Source organism: Ailuropoda melanoleuca, chromosome X (genome assembly GCF_002007445.2).
Source record: "Ailuropoda melanoleuca isolate Jingjing chromosome X, ASM200744v2, whole genome shotgun sequence".
Classification (NCBI taxonomy): domain Eukaryota; kingdom Metazoa; phylum Chordata; class Mammalia; order Carnivora; family Ursidae; genus Ailuropoda; species Ailuropoda melanoleuca.
The window spans coordinates 12,392,316-12,412,454 of NC_048238.1; the positions used below are offsets into that span (position 1 = coordinate 12,392,316).

The 20,139-nt window shown below is 44.2% G+C and overlaps 1 protein-coding gene across 2 annotated transcripts in view; it reads left to right on the top strand.

The window, feature by feature from the left end:
- Positions 1 to 868: 868 nt before the first annotated feature.
- The window catches only part of BMX (BMX non-receptor tyrosine kinase), a 48,691-nt gene continuing 29,420 nt past the window's right edge, over positions 869 to 20,139 (top strand). For both annotated transcript variants that reach the window (XM_034649502.1, XM_034649503.1), the window contains exons 1-6: positions 869 to 1,010; positions 6,656 to 6,802; positions 7,836 to 7,940; positions 9,378 to 9,459; positions 13,811 to 13,930; positions 16,581 to 16,645. In XM_034649502.1, the coding sequence (XP_034505393.1) occupies positions 1,008 to 1,010; positions 6,656 to 6,802; positions 7,836 to 7,940; positions 9,378 to 9,459; positions 13,811 to 13,930; positions 16,581 to 16,645 (522 nt within the window). In that variant the 5' untranslated portion in view covers positions 869 to 1,007. The remainder of the gene's footprint in view (positions 1,011 to 6,655; positions 6,803 to 7,835; positions 7,941 to 9,377; positions 9,460 to 13,810; positions 13,931 to 16,580; positions 16,646 to 20,139) is intronic.

Here is a 20,139-nt window from a genome sequence, read left to right on the forward strand (position 1 = left end):
CTGTCTCCGGCCCCTAACAGAATGCTTAGCACGTGGTAGGTTCTCAAGAAGACTTAACTGAATGACGAGAAAATAGAAGCGATGCTAATCCTGTGAAAGTCGGTAGCTTCGCTCTCCTCTGCCAACCCAAGATTTCATCACACCACAGATGTTTCCAAATAAGTGAAAGTAGCCGAGCACGTATGAGTTAATACCGCGTGTCACCGCGTGCCAAAAGGATGACCGAGCTTTTCGGCTGTGGTAGCAGAGCCTCAAAGACTTCATCGGGTTCATCACATATGACCAGTCCGTGTGCACCAGAGAAGAGGGTGGCATGAGGAAAGCCAAAAGTTTCGATGCTGTCATAACGATGTCGAGCGACAATCACACTTTTTCATGGAGACCTTGATGCCTGCTCCATGAGCCAAACCGATCTCTTTTCCACTTTGGGATTTCTTAATAATTTAAGGTGTGGAAATGTGCTCCTTTTCAGTCACATTAACTGTCCTCTGTCACATTTCCTGCAGCGTCCCTTTGTCCACTGTTGAGTCAAAGTTTTCATTGCTTATTCTCTGGGCTCTTTGGCGTTACCTCATGGTTTCCTGATTCGTGAGAGAAGTCAGCGTCAGAAGTGGGGTTTGGCCAAGATATTTTCTTGTCCTTTCCAGCACAGAGCTCTATAAACAAAGGCAGGGTTATCACATGTACCCGAGGGCTGCCTGGGAAAAGCAGGAGCTGTGGTTATCAAAATTGGAACCTTTATGAAATATGCTTTTGTCTCCGTTTTCGTTGCATTCAATCAGATCAACAAGTGTTGGCTAAGTGTTGAGCGTGGTTTCCTGTGGGATTGTGTAAGGCCCTTGCAGGACAATAAACGTTTTGGGGGCACTGAGTAATGTAGCCATTTCTGACCCAGCAGCGGGGAAAATGTGAGCCAGTTTGCTGCTGCTGGAAGGAGGGCAGCTGGGGCTTGGGTTCTGCAAGAGATTAACTGCACCGCGGGGGACCCCGGCGCGGATCAAGCCAAAATGGTGCGTTGCGGTGGCAGGTGGCCACACGATGTCATATCCTACAGATAGGTTCAGAATAATGAATATGAAATTGCTGGGGCTCCTCCGGGGACTTTGGATGAGACCATGTAATTTGGAGACCTGCTGCGGTTTTACTGTCAATTCCTCCCCCGGCTCAAGAATCTCATTCAGGGAAGCTGTCGGGCTGTGTGGGTATCGCCGTGAGCTCCAGGGAGCTCTGTGTGTTGCCTCTGCTGCTTTTCTCCGTGCTCTTCTGCATATTCCGTGACTTTGCATATTGGCTTCCTAACTGCTTCCCAAAAGACAGAGAAATGTTACTCTTACGCTCTTTTATTTATCTGTGTTTTTATGGCGTTACTTTAACTACAGATATTTGTTCTCAGGTTCCTGAAGGCTTCCAACGTCTGGGTTTGGGGGTGGATTTTAGATGCAGATGGAAAGATGGGGGAGGTGAACCTTTCAGTAACAGCCACAGTCAGGTAATGCTGGGCGTTCTGGTGGACCAGGATGGTTTCACTGGAGTTAAGAAGTGGTGCGAAGTCAGGGCTTTCCAAACGCGCACGAGCACATGAGGCACCTGGGGGGGTCTCGCTAAAATGCAGGCTGTGATGCCGCAGGTCCAGCTGGGGACTGGGCATCTGCGTTTCTCACGAGCTCCCAGGCTACGCTGACACCACCAGTCCGTGCACCACACCTGCCATGCCATCCACGTATTGATTTGTAAGAAACCCAGCGGCACAAGCACACAGTCAGTAAGGGGCTGGCTCACCCTGAATCTAACACCAGCCGTCCCAGGATTGAAAGCTTGTAACAGACGTACAGGGCAGGTGCTTGCTGACAAGAGAATGCGAGGGGTGTCTTCCTGCCCCCCGTGCTGTCCCATCCCCAGGACCTGAGGCAGAGGGATGAGGACTGAAATGTTATCATCGAGGGTCATTTCATTCTCTTCAGGTTTTAACCTTTCCTATGGTCTTTTTTTTTTTTAACTTTACCTAGGGAGTGATGGGGGAAGGGGTACAGAATTTGGGAGTATCTGCGAGCAGGCTAGGCATCACACTGCCATTTTCTCTTGACTCCTCCTAACCCTTCGAGGTGGTTACTGTCTCACTCCCTTTACGGATGGGGAAGCTGGGCTTTAGCAGGGTTAAGTAACATGCCGGGTTGCACAGAGACGGAGCAGGGATTTGACCTCCCAGCTGGGTGCTTCTGCCCACCCCAACCTGTATCACCTAAGCAGGGCTGTGTGTTACTAATTCAGCGTCAGGTATTAGGACATGGATTTATCACCTTTTGCTTTTTTCCTAACCACCCCATAAGGCGTGAATTAGGACTGAATTAGGACATACCCCATAGGATGAGGGGGGGCTGTTTGGCCTACCTCAGGGATAAAGGAATGCGTATTTTTAAGGTGCTTTAAATAGTGCCTGGCATAAAGCAAGCCCTCCTTAAATGTTAGTTCAGATTATTTTTGCTACAATCACTCATATCCTTCAACGTCCAGTTTTAATGTCCTCCCTTCCATAATGTCTTTCTTGATTATCATAAGAAACAACTTCCCTCCCTTGGGCCTTTCAGGGCCAAGAGAACATGGGCTCTGCTCTAGCATTCCAGTTGTTTCTTCCCTCCGCCTTTTCTTTTTCAGTCGTGGTTCCAGTGCCCATGGTGTGCCCAGAACTTTGACATAAGCTTTCTCATTTGAGTCCCGTAAAATTGAGAGAGCTGTAACTGATCTTATCTTCCGGATCAGAAAACTGACGCTTAGTGCAGGGAAGGGGCTCAGTCAGGGTGACACAGCTCATCAGTGACAGCCCTGTAACCTCCTCCACGCCTTCTGAGTCCACCACGCTCCAGCCACCTTGCATGTTAATTAGGTATGAAACCTCTCTCTCAGGTCTGCTGCTTGTCGCTCGGGCAGTGGAGGGCTGATCCTCGTTTGTGGAATTGCTCACTCGAGGTCCGACACGCTGCAGGCTCAAAAAATCAAGTGTGCTAGACAGACCTGCAGAGTTGAACTCCTTACTCTCCTGACAACATTTCCTTACGAATGCTAAATAAATAGCCATGGAGATTTCAAGTCACGTTAATTTAGCGTCCACCTTGTACATATGTTATGGGTTACGTGATGCTTGCTGGCTTCCTGGGAGAAAATGCCATATAGGTTTCTGCCAGTTGGTGTTTGGTTTTTTTTGTTGTTGTTGTTTTGGTTTTTGTTGTTGCCTCGCCTGCACTATAATCTCTTTCTAGTTTCATGTGCTTATGGAAATAGGCAGCCTGGGTTATTTGGTAAGCAAACTGACATGTCTGCTCCATGTAGGCGGTACCACGAGAGCCCAGCCAAATTCTGCCGGCTCTTCTATGGAAATAGATTTATGGTAATACTAACTAGCTTTAGGATCTCATTTCATTTTAAAAGTGTTTTTTAACCTTCCCAACTGAATATACCTTAAATATGGGCAGGCAGAGCAGAATTCATTAGCCGCTGGGCAAGCATTTGAGTCAACAGTGGTACCTGAGCCTGTTGACTTATGGTCCTAATACAGGGAGGAAATAGTACCTTTCTAAAAATTAGTCATCACTGATTATCTCTTCCTATACCAAGGGAGACCATAGAAATGCCTTCGTTTTAGAATCTAGGCTAATGTAAGAGAAGAGAGAAGTACAGGGAAGGGATAGAAGCAAATAGAAGTAGAAAGGCAAGTCCCAACGTGACCGGGAGCGAGGGACTGTCCTAGAAGAAACTGATCTCGATGAAACAAAAGCGTGAGTCATCAAAACTGTGTTCTTCAAGTTCGTTAGGAAGCTCCGTGGTCAGCTGAGGGAGTGGAACTTTGAAGGTCTCCAAAGACATGTGGCCCCAGGTGTGTGTTACATGAGAACAACACATTACAGACCTATCCGCACAGAGTGTGAGCTCATGTTTGTGAAAATAGATACATGCACGTAAATGTTTGGAAAAATCTAGAGGTATGTTCACCAAAATGTTAACAGTTCTTTTTTTTCTTTTGCTTGTTGGTAGTTCTTAATTATGTAGGACAAAGACACATTACATCTGATTTTATTTATTTTTTTAAAGATTTTATTTATTTATTTGACAGAGAGAGAGACAGCCAGCGAGAGAGGGAACACAAGCAGGGGGAGTGGGAGAGGAAGAAGCAGGCTCATAGCGGAGGAGCCTGATGTGGGGCTCGATCCCATAATGCTGGGATCACGCCCTGAGCTGAAGGCAGACGCTTAACCGCTGTGCCACCCAGGCGCCCCCACATCTGATTTTAGAAATGAAAGCCACAAAATTCACAAAAGGCGGAGCTTTGGAATGAACAATTTTGTTGAAATTTGACAAATTATATTGCATCAGATGCAACAACATGAATAAAGCCCCAAAGATTGACAAGGGAATGTGCTCGGGGACTTGGTACCTTCCTTTCTAGCCCATGTTCTTCCTCCTTCAATATACAGAAGCAACCTTGTGAATTTCATTTGTCAGTGGTTTCTGTGACCCACCGTATTAATCTTTTAGATAAAATTCCCTCCCCAAAATCTTTAATGTAATGAATGTAAAAGTTCTATAAACAGAAAAGTGTATGTATGGTCGTGCAGGACTGGGAAAGCCTGCTTCCTACCTGGGACGTTGGGTTTTGCATTTTTAAAACAGTGCTTTTAATGTTACAAGTTCATTCAGTATCTGAAAAAGTTTTGAAAAGTAAACGTTCTTTCTTTTTTCTTTTGAAAAGTAAAAACTTTATATTCAACTAGCATTCCGCTTTGAGGAGTCATGTTCTAGCTGTGGATATAAAAGACGTTTGACAAAAGTTTTCAGTTTTCTTTGTATGCTTTGTTAGTAAAATTTTGGAACGCAGGAATGTAAAAGGCAAAAGTGCCTTAAAACAATGCCCAGTGTGGCATGGCTCCCCAAAAGGGGACTATACCTCCAAAAAACTAGACCCTCCACAGTTTCTGTAAGTCTTCAAGGGAATTCTCTTCCGGCCATAGACTTTGGGTGTAGAAAATCTTTTCTAGAGAAGACTGGGTTTACTGCCCCCAACCTCTGCCCCATCTTTGAGTCCGGGAGCCAAGAAACCAGTGACCATGGCGAATAGCACCAACTGTGCTCAAAAGAAACCCTTTCTACTTTCCCAAAGGAATTACACCTTTTCCCCCAGATAAAACAATATTTAAAATGAAAAGTGACCGATGGATAAGATTTGTAATGGATAATATTTCCATTCCTTCTGTCTCTAAAAGAGATGGCGTCTGACTCCTTCTAGTGTGCCTAGTATCTTGCAGGCTGATGTTCTTGATTCCCGTTTCTAGAGTGGTGTGGTCTATGTCAGGAGGGAAGCTGGCTGGACCTGACGGTGGTTTATTCAATGTGTCTCCCTTCCCTCCCACTCCCTGCCACGGTGGGCCCATCATGCTCAGGGCCAGTGAGAAGTGGCCTTTAGTGATTGGACAGGTTCACTCAGCAGCCCCTCTCCATCCACACAGAGCAATGCCTCTGTGGCTGCTTCCTGATGGAGAGTGATAAATAGGATGCAAATATCTTCTTTGTATGCATGACCCTGGCACAGCCAGAGGGAATATGAGTGCCTCGGAGCAGTAACGTTTTGCTTAGAGCTTGAGAGTTGAAGGTAAGGACCCACAAGCGCAGCCCGCACCCTGGCTGATCGAATGCAAGGTGAGTAAAGTTAATGACATTCAGATTATCAGTAAACAAAGAAAGATAGAAATTATTGAACATCTGACTGCTAGTACTCATGGGATTTCACAAAGCAAAGAAGAACATGAGAAAGTTTATCTCTTGTGGCCTACTGCTTAACATTGCTTTTTTTTTTCTTTTAACATTACTTTTCATTACCAGACTTGATATCGGAGTGAGGGTTGAAGCAACAGTCTTAGTAGAACCAGAAAATTAATGGATTTATTTTCTAGAAATACCTTAAGCTTTAATGTTTTCTATGGCTTTGGAAGGAAAAGCGAGTGTTTTTAGTCTGTAAGGTACCAACTCTGTTCAGATCTCTTAGATTGATTTTGATAGCATTTTTAAATGTTTTGTTCTCAGAAATATTGAAAAGTAGACCCCTCTCCTGTATGTTAAAGATCTGATCATGATCGGGAACTGTGGGGTATCATTTACAATGATATCAGAGTCTCACAGTGGTCCGGACGATTTGGTCAAACAGCCAGCCACAGTCATGGAGAGAAATGTGTTGATCAGTCAGTTCAGAGATGGTGAGCTGTCTGGAGTTCAAATATTTCAAAGTTGGATCATATCCAATTTGATTCAACAAATGCCTGCAGAATGCTTAAAGAATAAGGAGAATTTTGATAGGGTGGTCTGGAGGGTAGTGCAAAGATGGTGAATTTATGATCCCGAGTGGGAGGCAAGTACAATACATAAACTGTTATAAACAAATCAACATATTTATACAAGTCAGGGCCAAGGCAGTAGGATTGAAGTGCAGGTGTATGTGTTTTGAAGAGTCTGCTGAGTTAAAATTTCTTCTCTGACCCTAAACCTAATTTTTAAAAATTATATTATTTATATTATCCCTGCATGGGAAACATTTGACTAAAAATGCTGAAGGCTAAAAGAGAATGTAGCTAGGTGCGGCAGACACTCATTTTCATTGTTTCATTTTATTTAGGACGACAATATGGACACAAAATCCATTCTAGAAGAACTCCTTCTCAAAAGGTCACAGCAAAAAAAGAAAATGTCGCCAAGTAATTACAAAGAGAGGCTTTTTGTTTTAACCAAAACGAATCTCTCCTACTATGAATATGACAAAATGGTGAGACCCTGCTTATTCCATTGTTTTTGTACTATTTATTTTTCTTGAATCTCCACAAAGTGCTTAATTATAATGACATAACTGTCAGGTTTCTTAGCTCACACGGTCAAGAGAACTCGCCTTCACTTACCACATTGTCTTTTCTTAACAAAGGTATGATGAATTCAAGATAAAGGGTTTTAAAATACTGGCTAACTTTACTAAGGCTAATTGGAACTTTAGAACACTGGTCTTTGACAGAGGGTGATTTGCCCCCAGGGGACATTTGTGGTTATCAGAATTTGGGGAGGGGGTCTGGGGGGCTACTGGCATCTAGCGGGTCGAAGGCAGAGATGCTGTTAAACACCCTATAATGTACAGAACAGCCCCCATCCTGAAGAATTCTCTAGCCCCAAATAGTGCTGAATATAAGAAACTCTGCCTTAACTCTGTGCTGGAAATCAGACTAATTCTATTCAGCTGAGAAGTCTAGCAGAGCAGAAATCCTAAAATACTGTCCTAAAATGGAAATAAAATTACGATGCTCTCTGGGGGTGGGGGTGGGGTGCCCGGGTGGCTCAGTCAGTTCAGCCTCTGACTCTCAATTTCGGCTTTCGGGTGGTGATCTCAGGCTTGTGAGATGGAGCCCCACATCCAGCTCTGCGCTGGGCGTGGACCCTGCTTGGGATTCTCTCTCTCCCTCTTTCCGCCCTACCCCACCCCCACAAAAAAATTTTAAAGATGCTTACTGGAGTTAAATCTTGATTTTCCATAGATTAAGCGCATGACAGGTGATGGAAATACATTTCAGAATATTAAACAAAATTAAATGCTGCTTCTAGACTTGCTTTCGGAGGAGTATACGAGTTTGTGCCCACACTCGGAAATATATTCTGTTGCCACTGGATTTTGACTATGATGGAATAACTGGAAGAATTCTCACATACCCATCCCATCTCTCAATCTCCCTCCTAGGATAACCTTCACTTTATGCTTTTCTTTGTGTCCCATTGTGTATCGCGTGAGCATCTTATATTTTTGGTTTTTAATTCAGAAAAGAGGCAGCAGAAAAGGATCAATTGAGATTAAGAAAATCAGATGTGTGGAGAAAGTGAATCTTGAGGAGCAGACCCCTGTGGAGAGACAGTACCCGTTTCAGGTAAGCGGAGGGACAACATTCTACTGGATGGATGGCTTTTCTTCGAATATTTTCTATCACAAACTCCATATATTGGCAATAATGAAAGATGTTGCAAAATGACGAAGAAAATGACAAGGCTTGGAACATCCCCAGGTAGGAGTCGGGCATTTTGTTGAAATTCGACCTACCAATCTGCTTTCCCCAGAGGGAGAGAAAGAAAGAAGAGCAAGTAAGCCACAGTGGCCTGACTTGCCTTGGGGCCTGACAGGCTCTCTCATCAAAGGTTGCTGAGCGTTTCCAAGGGGCTGCAACGTACTAGGCACACTAGAAGGAGTCAGACGCCATCCTCGTCCCCAAGGCATTTACAGGTCATTATAATGCAGTGAGGGTGAGTGTTAAGATCAAGGTCTACAGAGGAGCCCTGGTGTCCCAGGAAGCGGAAGCTTCCTTCCTCACTCTCCAACTGGAAGAAACCAGAACCAGGGGCGTTTCTTGGAAGATGCTTCAAATTCCTATCACAGAAGCACCGGACGCTCAAAAGAGCACAGTCTTCGGAGACACACGGAGCTCCTAACCCCACAGCTTGTGCTGGCGCTACCATAGGCAACGCACTCAACCCTCTTCCGAGTTTGTTTCTTCATTCTTTAAGCGGGCATAGCCATACGTATTTCAAGGAGCTGAAACAGGATTAAGATCTTAAGGTGTCTAGGAAAGAGCCCAGAAACTAGTAGGTATTTAATAAAGGGTCTGTATCACTTACCCACAAAAACTGAATAAACTAGAGAAGGATCTGGGGACGACATTATAATGTTCTGACATTTAAATAAGCATCTTAAAGAAGAGATAATGATTTCTGCTAGGGATTCCTTGGGGAGGGACATGACCCAAGGGAATGAAGTAAGAGGGAGACCTATTTTTACTCAATATAAGCGTAAACTATATAATGATCAGAATATACGGAAATTGCCAAGGATGGCTTAGCAAAAGTAAAGGACATTTCGTCCTTTTTTTAAAGATATTTTTTAAAAGATATTTTTAAGGATAGAGCAAGTAAACATTTTCCAAATCCATTTTCCAACAAATTTCCAAACATTTCCAGAGTCATGCACTGGGCCGGTGGATGGACCAGAACATTCCTAAGACACCTGTGATATCTAACATTTTAGACTTTTCTAATTCTCCGTGGTCCAGGGCACCCATGCTGAGACCTCGATGTTCACTGCCGTCAGACGCATCATTGTTGTGACTTTCCCAAGTGTAGAAGTGCCTGGGATAAAACAGATTGAGGGGTGGAGGAAAACAATAACTAGATTTTTTTCTATCTAATTCTAGAGCTAATGCATATTTTCTAAGCAAACTCAACTTTCCTTGGGGATACCAAGAAATTTGCAGTTGCACCAGAATGAACCATGGGTGCAATTACATCTAAATGCACCCAATCTTTTTCCTTTCCAGATTGTCTATAAAGATGGGCTTCTCTATGTCTACGCATCAAACGAAGAGAGCCGAAGTCAGTGGCTGAAAGCGTTACAAAAAGGTAATTTTAAAAAGTCGTAAAAGAGAGTCCCTCCCTGGAGTTCTGTTGAGGCTTGGTGGAGGAGAGATATGGCAGTAAAAGGACCCACCGCCAGGAGAGAATCTGCTGATTTTCCTACGAACCTCAGAGAATGCACCACACTCATTGTCCTTCTGCATTCTCATTGTTCCACCGCGAGCCTGTGGCTCAGATGCCCTTTCCTGCCCTGCACAGAGATGGCTATTGTGCTTCCCCAGCAGGCAGCCTGGAGGAAGCCCGACCACCTGCTCCCCACCCACTGCGCTTCCCTTTCCCAGGCCAAAGTCTGCTGTTCTCATCCTCCCGGGGCTGTGTCAAAGCCTGTGGCTACTGTACTTTGCTGTTTACAGAAAGTTCTATCAAAGTACTACGGACTTATCATCCGCCAACTACCGTGTCAAGTACATCATAAAACATTTCCTTAAGTAGTCTTCTTGACAACTCCATGCAAAAGGTAATAGGATTCTCCCTTTTCCAGATAAGTGAAGTTAAAGAGACATGGCCAGTGTCAGTACCTAATAATGGAGAACTCATAATTCGACTACCCCAACCCGGCTTTTTAACCAGTACGGTATAGATGCTAGGCAAAACTGGGGATTTAATGGAGCTTTTGCTCAGAGATTCTCAGGCTACCTTGGTGACAGGCTGTGGTAGAAGAGAGAACAGTGTTGGTAACCTGGCGCTATCATGTTTCTCCCGGCAGTATTCTTATTTGAAAGGTAGGTGATGGTGTGAGGACAGTATGTAACTCGAATGAATGACTCTAGTGGTAGAATTTCAGAAATTAAGCCCCCAGACCGGGTGAGGTTTTATTTTCTTTCATTTAAGTTTTAGATTAGGGTTCCTTCACAGTATAGTTCAAAGTATACCACGTTAGACGACCCCCTACTCCACTTTGGTGCAAATACATGCTTTTTTTTTCACACCTACGGCTTCATTTTTCCCCTGCATGAAAGGGTTTAGCAGCCTATCCTGTAGGATAGTCAAGTGCTCCGGTGACGGGAGAAGCCTCCCTCTCCCTGCTCCCAGCTTGTTGAAGTGAGAAGGGCCTCCGTCTTAGAGACAGACAAATCTGCATCCAAGCCCTACTTTGCGCTATCACCTAATGAAACCATCTCACGTCTCTGGATCTCAGTTTCCGAACCTATAAAATGGGAGATCACGTTGCTTTTTTCCTCGAGTAATCATGAACCACAAATGAATGACTCGCATATATATAAAGCAGCCCACACACAAACGTGAGTCAGTGTGGTTAGAGCGGGGCCTTCAGGACGAGCCCTAGGATGCTGCTTCCCATTCAGTCTCCTCCGGGGGGACTTCCTGGGAGCAGTTGTATGTAGACACGTCCCGTGTGCAGCTAGGAGTCATGCCCTGGAGCCCTTTGTGGCTCCTTTCCAAACTATGTAGGGCAGGCAGGTTGGGGTGGGCCCTGGAGGGCTCAGGTAAAGGCACATGGAGCATAAAGGAGAGCGGAGAGAGAGAAGTGAAGGTGATTCTCTCGGCCCCTCATAAAACTTCAGAGAAACCCTATCGCTAGGGCTGCCATATGCACAGGCAGCCGTGTGTGTCCGTTAATAGCGCTTTGGGATGCAGGTAGAAAGGCACCAAGCCGCTGTTGACACAGGCGCACGTCTGTTCCTCTCGCACAGTTAACAAGTCCGGAGGTGAACGGTCCAGGGCTGCGGCAGCAGCTCAGGGAAGTCGGTAGGGACCCGAAGCAGATGTTTTACTGGCCAGAGCTGGGTCATGGCCATCTCTATATGAAGGGAGGCTGGAAGACGGTACCTGGCTTTTCTAGCCTTTCTGCTGGTAAATAGCAGGAGAGGAACTGGGTGAGATTGGCTGTCAGCTTGAAGGAAACAAGAGAGGGGGACGGTATCCACTGTCAGGCTGGCCACCCCACCCGCCGCCGCAGGAAAGCGAAGTCGTTTCCTCCCTCGTCCTCTCCCGTATGAAGTCTTTCTGTCTGTCTGTTCCTCAGCTCGGGCACTGCCAGCTAAGGCGGCGTCGGAGACACGGCCTTTTCCGGATGGTACCCGACACCCAGCAGGTCTGGGCTGACCGAGTGGGGACTCGGGCGCGTCAGCCACCACGGTGCTGAGTTCAGCTGACCGGATGTGGCTAAAGCGTGTCCTTCTTTCCAAAAATGAGAACGGAAGGGGGATCTACAGGGAAGCAGGCATCTGTGCGTCGGAGTCTAGCAGAAAAAGCTTGGGGTTTGTGAACTGGTGCAAGCTAGACCACCTCTCCGCGCCTCGGTTTACCTAGCTCTGTGAGTGCATGAAGACAGTAACAGCTCCCCACGGGGCTGTTGAGTAGATTAAACGAGATGATATGTGTGAGGGGAAATATGTAAATTCCTATACACACGTTAATATGTACGGGTTCCTCTTATTGTCATTATTAAACGGTGGGAGTGTCGCAATGTGGACTTTTGGACTTGGTTGGAAAAAATAGTTACCCAGGAAACGAAATCCATGTAGTAGGAAATAACAGGAGTCCTGGCATGTGGGGAGCAGGAGCTCAGGGGGCAGGAAGGCAAGTCATGCGCCCAAGGAATTGCAGTGACCATTTGGGACAAGTTTCTAGTCAGAAACTAGTATTTTATAATTTTAACTCCTTTTGCCTTTCGTGACTTCCATAATAATTTTCCTTTAGTTCTCATTAATATTTAGTAAAGGTTTTTTTTAAACCAGTGCTTTCAGCTAAGCTGAGCTGAGCTAAACTGAACTTAAACACTTAAAGCCCACTGTCCATTGAACACGTGCTCTGAGCCAAACGCTGTGCTGGATGCTTTACATACATTATGATTGGGTATGATCCAATGACCCAGCAAAGCAGCAATCATCTCCAAACACTTCCTTTAATCGGGGTTGGAAAGGAGGAGCAGAACCCTCCTGGGATTAAAATAAGGAAGCCTTAAGATGAATATAAAATCAAGAAGAAAAGAGTTGAAGTCACATGTAGAATCAGCCCTCCCCACCTAGAGACTCTTCTTGAACTTTCTCTACTAAACCTTGTAGGTTTCTCTGCTGTATTTTGAGAGAGGCGAATTTGGTGTAGAAACAGTGTTCTACTCCAATATTAGAATTTCATTTCTTTGGGGGGCGCCTGGGTGGCGCGGTTAGTTGAATGTCTGACTCTTAGTTTCGGCTTGGGTCGTGTTCTCAGGGTCACAGGATTGAGCTCCACGTCGGGCTCCACGCTTGGCCCAGAGTCTGCCTGGGATTCTCTCTCCCTCTCCCTCTGCCCCTCCTGCCTTCTTTAAAGTGAATGAATAAATCTTTAAACAATAACAGCATATTTGAAAAAAAAAGAATTTCATTTCTTTATATTAAACATTGCCTTATTCCCATTATTTTTAAAATATGCACATATTCCTAGAAAAGCCCCACAAACAATCCTTTGCTTCGTGTAAACAAGTCAAAGTCACAAAAGACAAAGCAGAGATGAGGGACGGTTCTAGATCAAGGGTAACTAGGAAACTAAAGGCCATATGTGATTCTGGATTGGATCCCCAATCAGAAACAGTGAGTGATTATAAAAGGTATTACTGGAACAGTTGGGAAAATTTTGAATATAAAATATTCAGCAATAGTGTTGTATCAGTGTCAAAGTTCCTGAATTTGATCATTGTATTATCGTTATGTAAGGGACCATCCCTACTAACAGAAGTCACATGCTGATGTACTTATGGGTGACGTTATTTAGGTCATGATATCTGCAACTTACTCTCAAATGGTTAACAAAACATAATAATAATTAAAATTTTTAATAATAATAATATGTATGTACAGAGAGAAAGAGATAAAGCAAATATGACAAATAGTTAAAAATTGGTGAGTCTGGGTGACGGGTATATGGACATTCATTGTACTATTCTTGAAACTCATCTGTGCGTTTGAAAGGTTTCAAAATGAAGAGTGGAGGGAAGTACATGTTCATTGGAACCTTCTTCTCTTCTTGCTGAGATCTAGGCCTATTCTTCAGCCTCCTGCACCCCATGTGCCCTAACCCACCTGCTTCCTTCACAGATATATTTCTGAAACCCTAGATCACCGAGGTAATCTGTATATACATTTTCCAGTTTTTTCAGTAAGACTGATGGAAGTTATTGTGTTGTTCTCAGTCCATACCTGGGTAGACTTTTAAAATTTTTGGCTTATTAACTTTGGAGTGAAAGACTTATATCCTTCGGGAAACATTTGCTCTTACCCTGGTTGCTGGCAAAATAAGGTTTTCATTGTTCTGTGAAAACAGCACTTACTGAATGTGTTTCTTCTCTTGGGCCAACATTTGCTCATGCTGTGTTTTCTTCCTGCCTGTTCCCCAGAGATAAGGGGCAACCCCCACCTGCTGATCAAGTACCACAGTGGGTTCTTCGTGGACGGAAAGTTCCTGTGCTGCCAGCAGAGTTGCAAAGCGGCCCCAGGATGTACTCTCTGGGAAGCATGTAAGGTGACCCCCCCCTTTGTTGGGCTGGACCCTGGGAGGATGGTGCCCCATTAGGCAAACCTGCCAAATTCCAGAACAGCTCACCAGCTTGGGAAAACAAGATGTGCCGGATTGGTTGACATCATGAAAACCCAGCCTCAAAAAATACTATCGGGCACATGAAGTCTAATTCCAGGGTCAACTGAGTCATGTTCATTAAAATGATAACAATATTAACATTCGCCGTTCTTTCATTTCATGAGAAATGTTTTTTTTTTAATTGGAATCATGAATCAAGCAAGGAACTGTGTATTTCCTCCCATAATTCTTCCTGGCTGAAGATAAACTCCAAATGGGTAGAATGTGGAGAACACATCACCATGGTTCATAACCTAAAATAATAAACTAAAAAAAAAAACCCCAACATTCTTTTTAAAAATATGTCAAAGGATAATATTTAACACTTTGAATCACCATATATACGGCAATGATGGACCACCAAGTTTTACAAGACATATCTAAAGGGTTTACTGTTCTGTACGTGTGTACTGATTTCTTAATAACACCACAGAAGGTGCTGAAGGGTTTGCTTTAAGTGCAACCAGATTCCATCCAGAGTTATATTCCTAAGAAAATCTGCCTGAGACTTTATCTGGGGACAGAGAAAAAGGCCCACCGAGTGGCTTTGAAGGGCTAAGGGAGGGAAGGAACGAGGTTGTTTTCCGCTTGTGCCCTATAAGGTCCCATCCCATCTCTAGGATATTTACATGAGGCAGTCTTTTTGTCTTTTTTTAGATTTTTTTAAAGATTTTATTTATTTACTTGAGAGAGAGAAAGAGAGAGAGAGCAGGGGGGAGGAGCAGAGGGAAAAGAACAAGCAGACTCTGCACTGAGCGTGGAGCCCGAGGCAGGGCTTGATCTCACGCCCCTGAGATCACGACCTGAGCCGAAACCAAGAGTCAGACACTTAACTGACTGAGCTACCCAGGCGCCCCATGAGGCAGTCTTACATATTTTAGAAGTTTATCATTGTTTACTGACACTTAGTTGTGAATAATTTAAAAAGGAGAAATTATTCTGGTAACAGTTTTACCAGCCTGAACAAAATATGCTTGGATTACAACTTTAACGATTTAAATAAGATCAGCAGCGTGATACTCAGCAGTCAAATTCACTCCATTACAGTATTGACACCCGACAGTCACATTAACGAGATTACCAGTAATTTGACAATAAAAATCAATGAATATTCATTGTGTTTTCTGTCTTAATTAGACTACACGACGAATATTTATTAATCTTAAGTATATCACATTGCCTTTTATACTCAGGAATTGTAGTGATTTAGTGAACTATACAGAAATTACTGTATATAGATCCTCCCTCCACTGTAAGGGGCTGAGGAATAATGTTGCCTTACAACATTAATTCTTTCCCCTAATTATTTTGTCCTTGATCTGATGTCATTACCCAGCAGGCCAGATTCTAGCTCTGACCCTAACTCCTTGGGAAGAAGTAGGAAAAAAGGCCAGAGGGCACACTCCCTTGGGATTATCTTCGTAGGCTCAGGCTGGACGGCATCTGCCCTATGTTCTGGGTGCAGCAGGCTCTTTGCCAGCCTTGGAGGAAAACTACAGAATTTGGAGGAGCCGTGGCCCGTGAGCAGCTGTGATATCATTTATCTAGCCAAGTATAACTTACTCCCCTACTGAGTTACAGGGCAGCCCAAGGGTACAGTTACTAGGAAGGAAATAGTTGAGAGCCCTTGCTTCCTTCTGTCTCCAAAATGCCCTAGACCATTCCTTTCCCAGGGTACGTGGCCTACAAGTAAGTTTACCGTACACCCCAGTTTGTTCGGAGCAGCTGGTGACCTGGCATCATTATTAAAAGCTTACTTACCCCTGTAAGGAATGTTCCAGGCTGGTTAGTACATTACATGGCCGCTCTACTTATAAGGCACATAACGGCTTTACACCCATACCCTGGGCATCTACCTACATGTGGAAATGGAAAGAGAAACCAGGAATTATCATAAGAAATGGGAGGGAAAGTGTGGGATAGGTTTGTTCACTTACAAATCAGCTAGTTGGGGCACCTGGGTGGCTCGGTTGGTTAAGTGTCTGTCTTTCGCTCAGGTCATGATCCTGGAGTCCCGGGATCGAGCCCCACATCGGGCTCCCTGCTCAGTGGGGAGCCTGCTTCTCTCTCTCTGACCCTCCCCCTTCTCGTGCTCTCTCTCTCAAATAAATAAATAGAATCTTAAAAAAAAAAGAAATCAGCTACTTAAAAGCATCTCCTATGAGTCAATCAAAGAGGAATCAGACGTGGATTCTGACCCCTAGTGTCATAGGTATTACCAAACGAGATTAGGTATCTGTATTTCAAGTACAAGGTAGAAATATGATATGAGTTAAGAGTTTAAAGGATTTAGAGGAACTTGAATTTTTTATCCATTTGGGGGAGGATACTGATAATCAAAGGTGGAGGAGTGGTGTTTGAGTTGGGTGTTATGCAGGAAAACAACAAAATCATTCCAGATGCTGTGTCTAAATTCACATCATCTAAAGCATTGATCACAAAAGCTAGTTCATTCTTTTGACTCATAACATTGGGTGTTTGCTTTGTTCTGTTTAGAGTTTCTTCTGATATTACTTGATTTTGCTTTTCAGATGCTGATCTGCACATTACAACCCATGAAGAGAAACACAGACTCCCCATCTTCCCGGACAGAGTGGTAAGTCAACATTAAACAATTTTTGCATAACCAGGATATATTAAAATACACCAAAAGTTGCCAGATTCAAGACTAGAAAATATGGGCTGCGTTCAGACTGCTGAGCAAAGAGAGGACAAAGGTGAGCTGTCACCGACAGCAACGGCAGTGTTGAAGGCGAAGTTCAAATAGCGAATCATTTTACCGTTTTATATTGTTGTACTTAATAACCGCGCCTTTTCTAACCTGTGAGCGCATAAATAGTCACCAAAAAAAATGGGTGCATGTGGGAGACATCCTTAAGGTGGCATTACACATGACAGGCAGCTGTTATTCGCTGCCATTCCTCCCCCAGGAGCAGCATGGCCAAGACCGCCTCGTGTGAGTATCCTGGTGAAGGATGGGACTCCATAGGGCACAAGCAGAAAATAAGCGAATTCTTTCCTTCCATTATCTCTTCAAAGCCACTTGGTGGGCTTTCTTCTCTGTCCCTGAATGGAGATTCCATAGTTTTCCAGTTGGTCTCAGATGAAACAAAATGTCCCAATTACTAGTAGTCATGAGAAGAACCTGTAAATCGTCCCTCCCAATGTTCTAATCATACGACTCCAAACATCACTCCAAGTTACAGCTTCTCCCCTTCGTGTTGCTTAGGTGAGCATCAGCGGCCAGCCACGGAGAAGCTAAGGTTTCTGACTCTTTCATGGTTGGGGCCCAGGAAGAGGGGGTCCGATGAAAAACAGTCACTTGTGGCTGATCCCATCATGATTTTGGTAGGGGTGGCTTCTGGGCGAGACAGTTTTCTGGTGCTAATTCTTTAGCTTATGGGAAGCGTTTGTGGGTTCACCACGAGAGTACAGATCCAAATGTAGTTTTACGACAGAGGGGCTGTCTTGACCCTTAGCTCTCGAGTTTCTAGTGCTCACATTTCTGCTGGGTCAACTCACCCGTCCCGGACAGAGTTCCTTTCAAGATGGCTCCCTGAACCCTCTCCCGAGGGCGGAGCTGGCCTACAGAACAACAAACCAAACCTTGACTGCTCTGGTTCGTACAACTGCATGTGACTCGCTCTGCTTTCCTGGGTGTGTAGCCACAACCTCCTGATTTTAGGCTTCCCAGGCAGGTGTCAGCCTCCTCAAATGCCAGCAGACACATAAAATGGCCTCCCAGGGATGCTCTAGAAACTCTCCTAAAAGTAAAGGAGTGTCTCTACCCACCCATTTGCTCTACAGTGTCTTGGGTACTTATTTTCAGCTGCACACGCTCACACACACCTCTCTCTTTCTAAGTTAAAACCATAAAATCTTTGTGAACCAACAGGAAACCCATTATTGGAGTAGGTTAAATTGTGTCTCCCAAATTTCATGTTCACCCAGAACCTCAAAATGTGACCTTATTTGGAAACAGGTCTTTGCAGATGTAATTAATTAAGGACTGAGATGAGATCATACCAGATTAGGATGTGTCCTTATAAGAAGAGGAGAGGACACAGGGAGATATACAGAGAAGAAGGCCATTTAAAGACCTAGGCAGACCAAAAAATAAACAATCCAGTCAAGAAATGGTCAGATGACATGAAGAGACACTTTTCCAAAGAAGACATCCAGATGGTTCACAGACACATGAAAAGATACTCAACATCACTTGGCATCAGGGAAATACAAATCAAAACCACAATGAGATAGCACCTCACGCCTGTCAGAATGGCTACATTTAACAACACAAGAAGCAAAAGGTGTTGGCGAGGACGCAGAGAAAGGGGAACCCTCTTACACTGGTGGTGGGAATCCAAGCTGCTGCAGCCACTCTGGAGAACAGCATGGGGGTTCCTCAAAAAGTTGAAAATAGAACTACTCTATGACCCAGCAATTGCACTACTAGGTATTTACCCAAAGGATATAAAAATACAGATGCGAAAGGGCACATGCACCCCAGTGTTTATAGCAGCATTATCAACAATAGCCAAACTATGGAGAGAGCCCACATATCCCTCAACTGATGAATGGATAAAGAAGAGGTGGTACATCTATACAGTGGAATATTACTCAGCCGTCAAAAAGAATGAAATCCCGCCATTTGCAAGGACTTGGATGCAGCTAGGGTGTATTATGCTAAGTGAAATAAGTCAGTCAGAGAAAGACAAATACCATATGATCTCACTCATGTGGAATTTAAGAAAGAAAACAGATGAACACATGGCAAGGATGGGGGGAAGGGAGAGAGGGAAACAAACCATAAGAGACTCTTAATGATAGAGAACAAACTGAGGCTTGAAGGAGGGAGGTGTGTGGGGGATGGGGATTAAAGAGGGCACTTGTGATGAGCACTGGGTGCTGTCTCTCAGTGATGAGTCACTGAATTCTGCTCCAGGAACCAATATTGCACTGGATGTTCACTACCTAAAGTTTAAGTAAAATAGATAAATAAATAAACACCTAGGCAGGAGATTCGAGTTATGCTGCCACAAGTCAAAGAAGCTGGAAGAGGCCAACGAATGCTCTCCCACAGAGCTTTTAAGGGGAGCATGGCCACAGTGAAGCCTTTGTTTTGGACTCGGGGCCTCCAGAACCACGAGAGAACAGAGCTCTGTTGTTTCATCCACCAAACGCAGCCCAAGGAAACCAACGTAATTATTAAGGTTTGAGGGTTTTATTTTGTTATCAGCAGCATTGCTATTCTAGTTTGGCTACATGCTCTAGTCCTGAAGCTTGAAAATTATGGCCTTACAAGACTCCTAAGAGCAATGTCCAGAATAAGCAAAGCTACAGGGACAAAGGGTTGATTAGTGGTTGCCCGGGGCCAGGATGGGAACGGGTGACCGCTAACGGTCACAGGGGCCTTACAGGAGTGACAGCAATGTGCTCAGACTGGATTGTGGTGATGGTTTGCCCAACTGGATCAATTTACCAAAAGTCACCGAATTCTACACTTACAAAGGGTAGATGTTATGGCATGCAAAGTATAATCCAATAAAATTTGTTTTAAACAAATCTAAGAGCAGAGGATAATTTAGGAGCCAGAAACCATTGCATCTAATCTCTGGCAAGGAATTCTTTGGGAAATGTGCTGAAAATTATCAGTCGGGTAAATCAGTGGCCAAGGGTTTCTAAGTCTGTTTTGATTGTAAGCTGCCCTAAGGAATCAGAGATCAGCGAGAGTATCATGAAAAACATGTTTTCCTTTGTTTTGTTTTTACCAGAACATTCAGTAGAGGACTTACTTTGCGGAGCTGAGGAAATTAAAAATCCACTTTCTAGCCGTTCTGTTCAGCCTTCCGTTTAGGGAACTTTCCACAGCATTTATCTCTGGACAGAACCACCGCATAGCTCATAAACAGCAGTGTCCCGCACAGCGAAAATTTCCAGGACGTCGATCCCTGCAAAAAAGTAAACATACGAGTATGAAAAATTAAGTTCGGAGCTTATTCCTTTTTACGTGAATTTTTAATTGAAGCATAACATGCACTCGGACAAGTATCCAAGTCCGAAGTGTTCAGTTTGGTGAATTTTCACAAA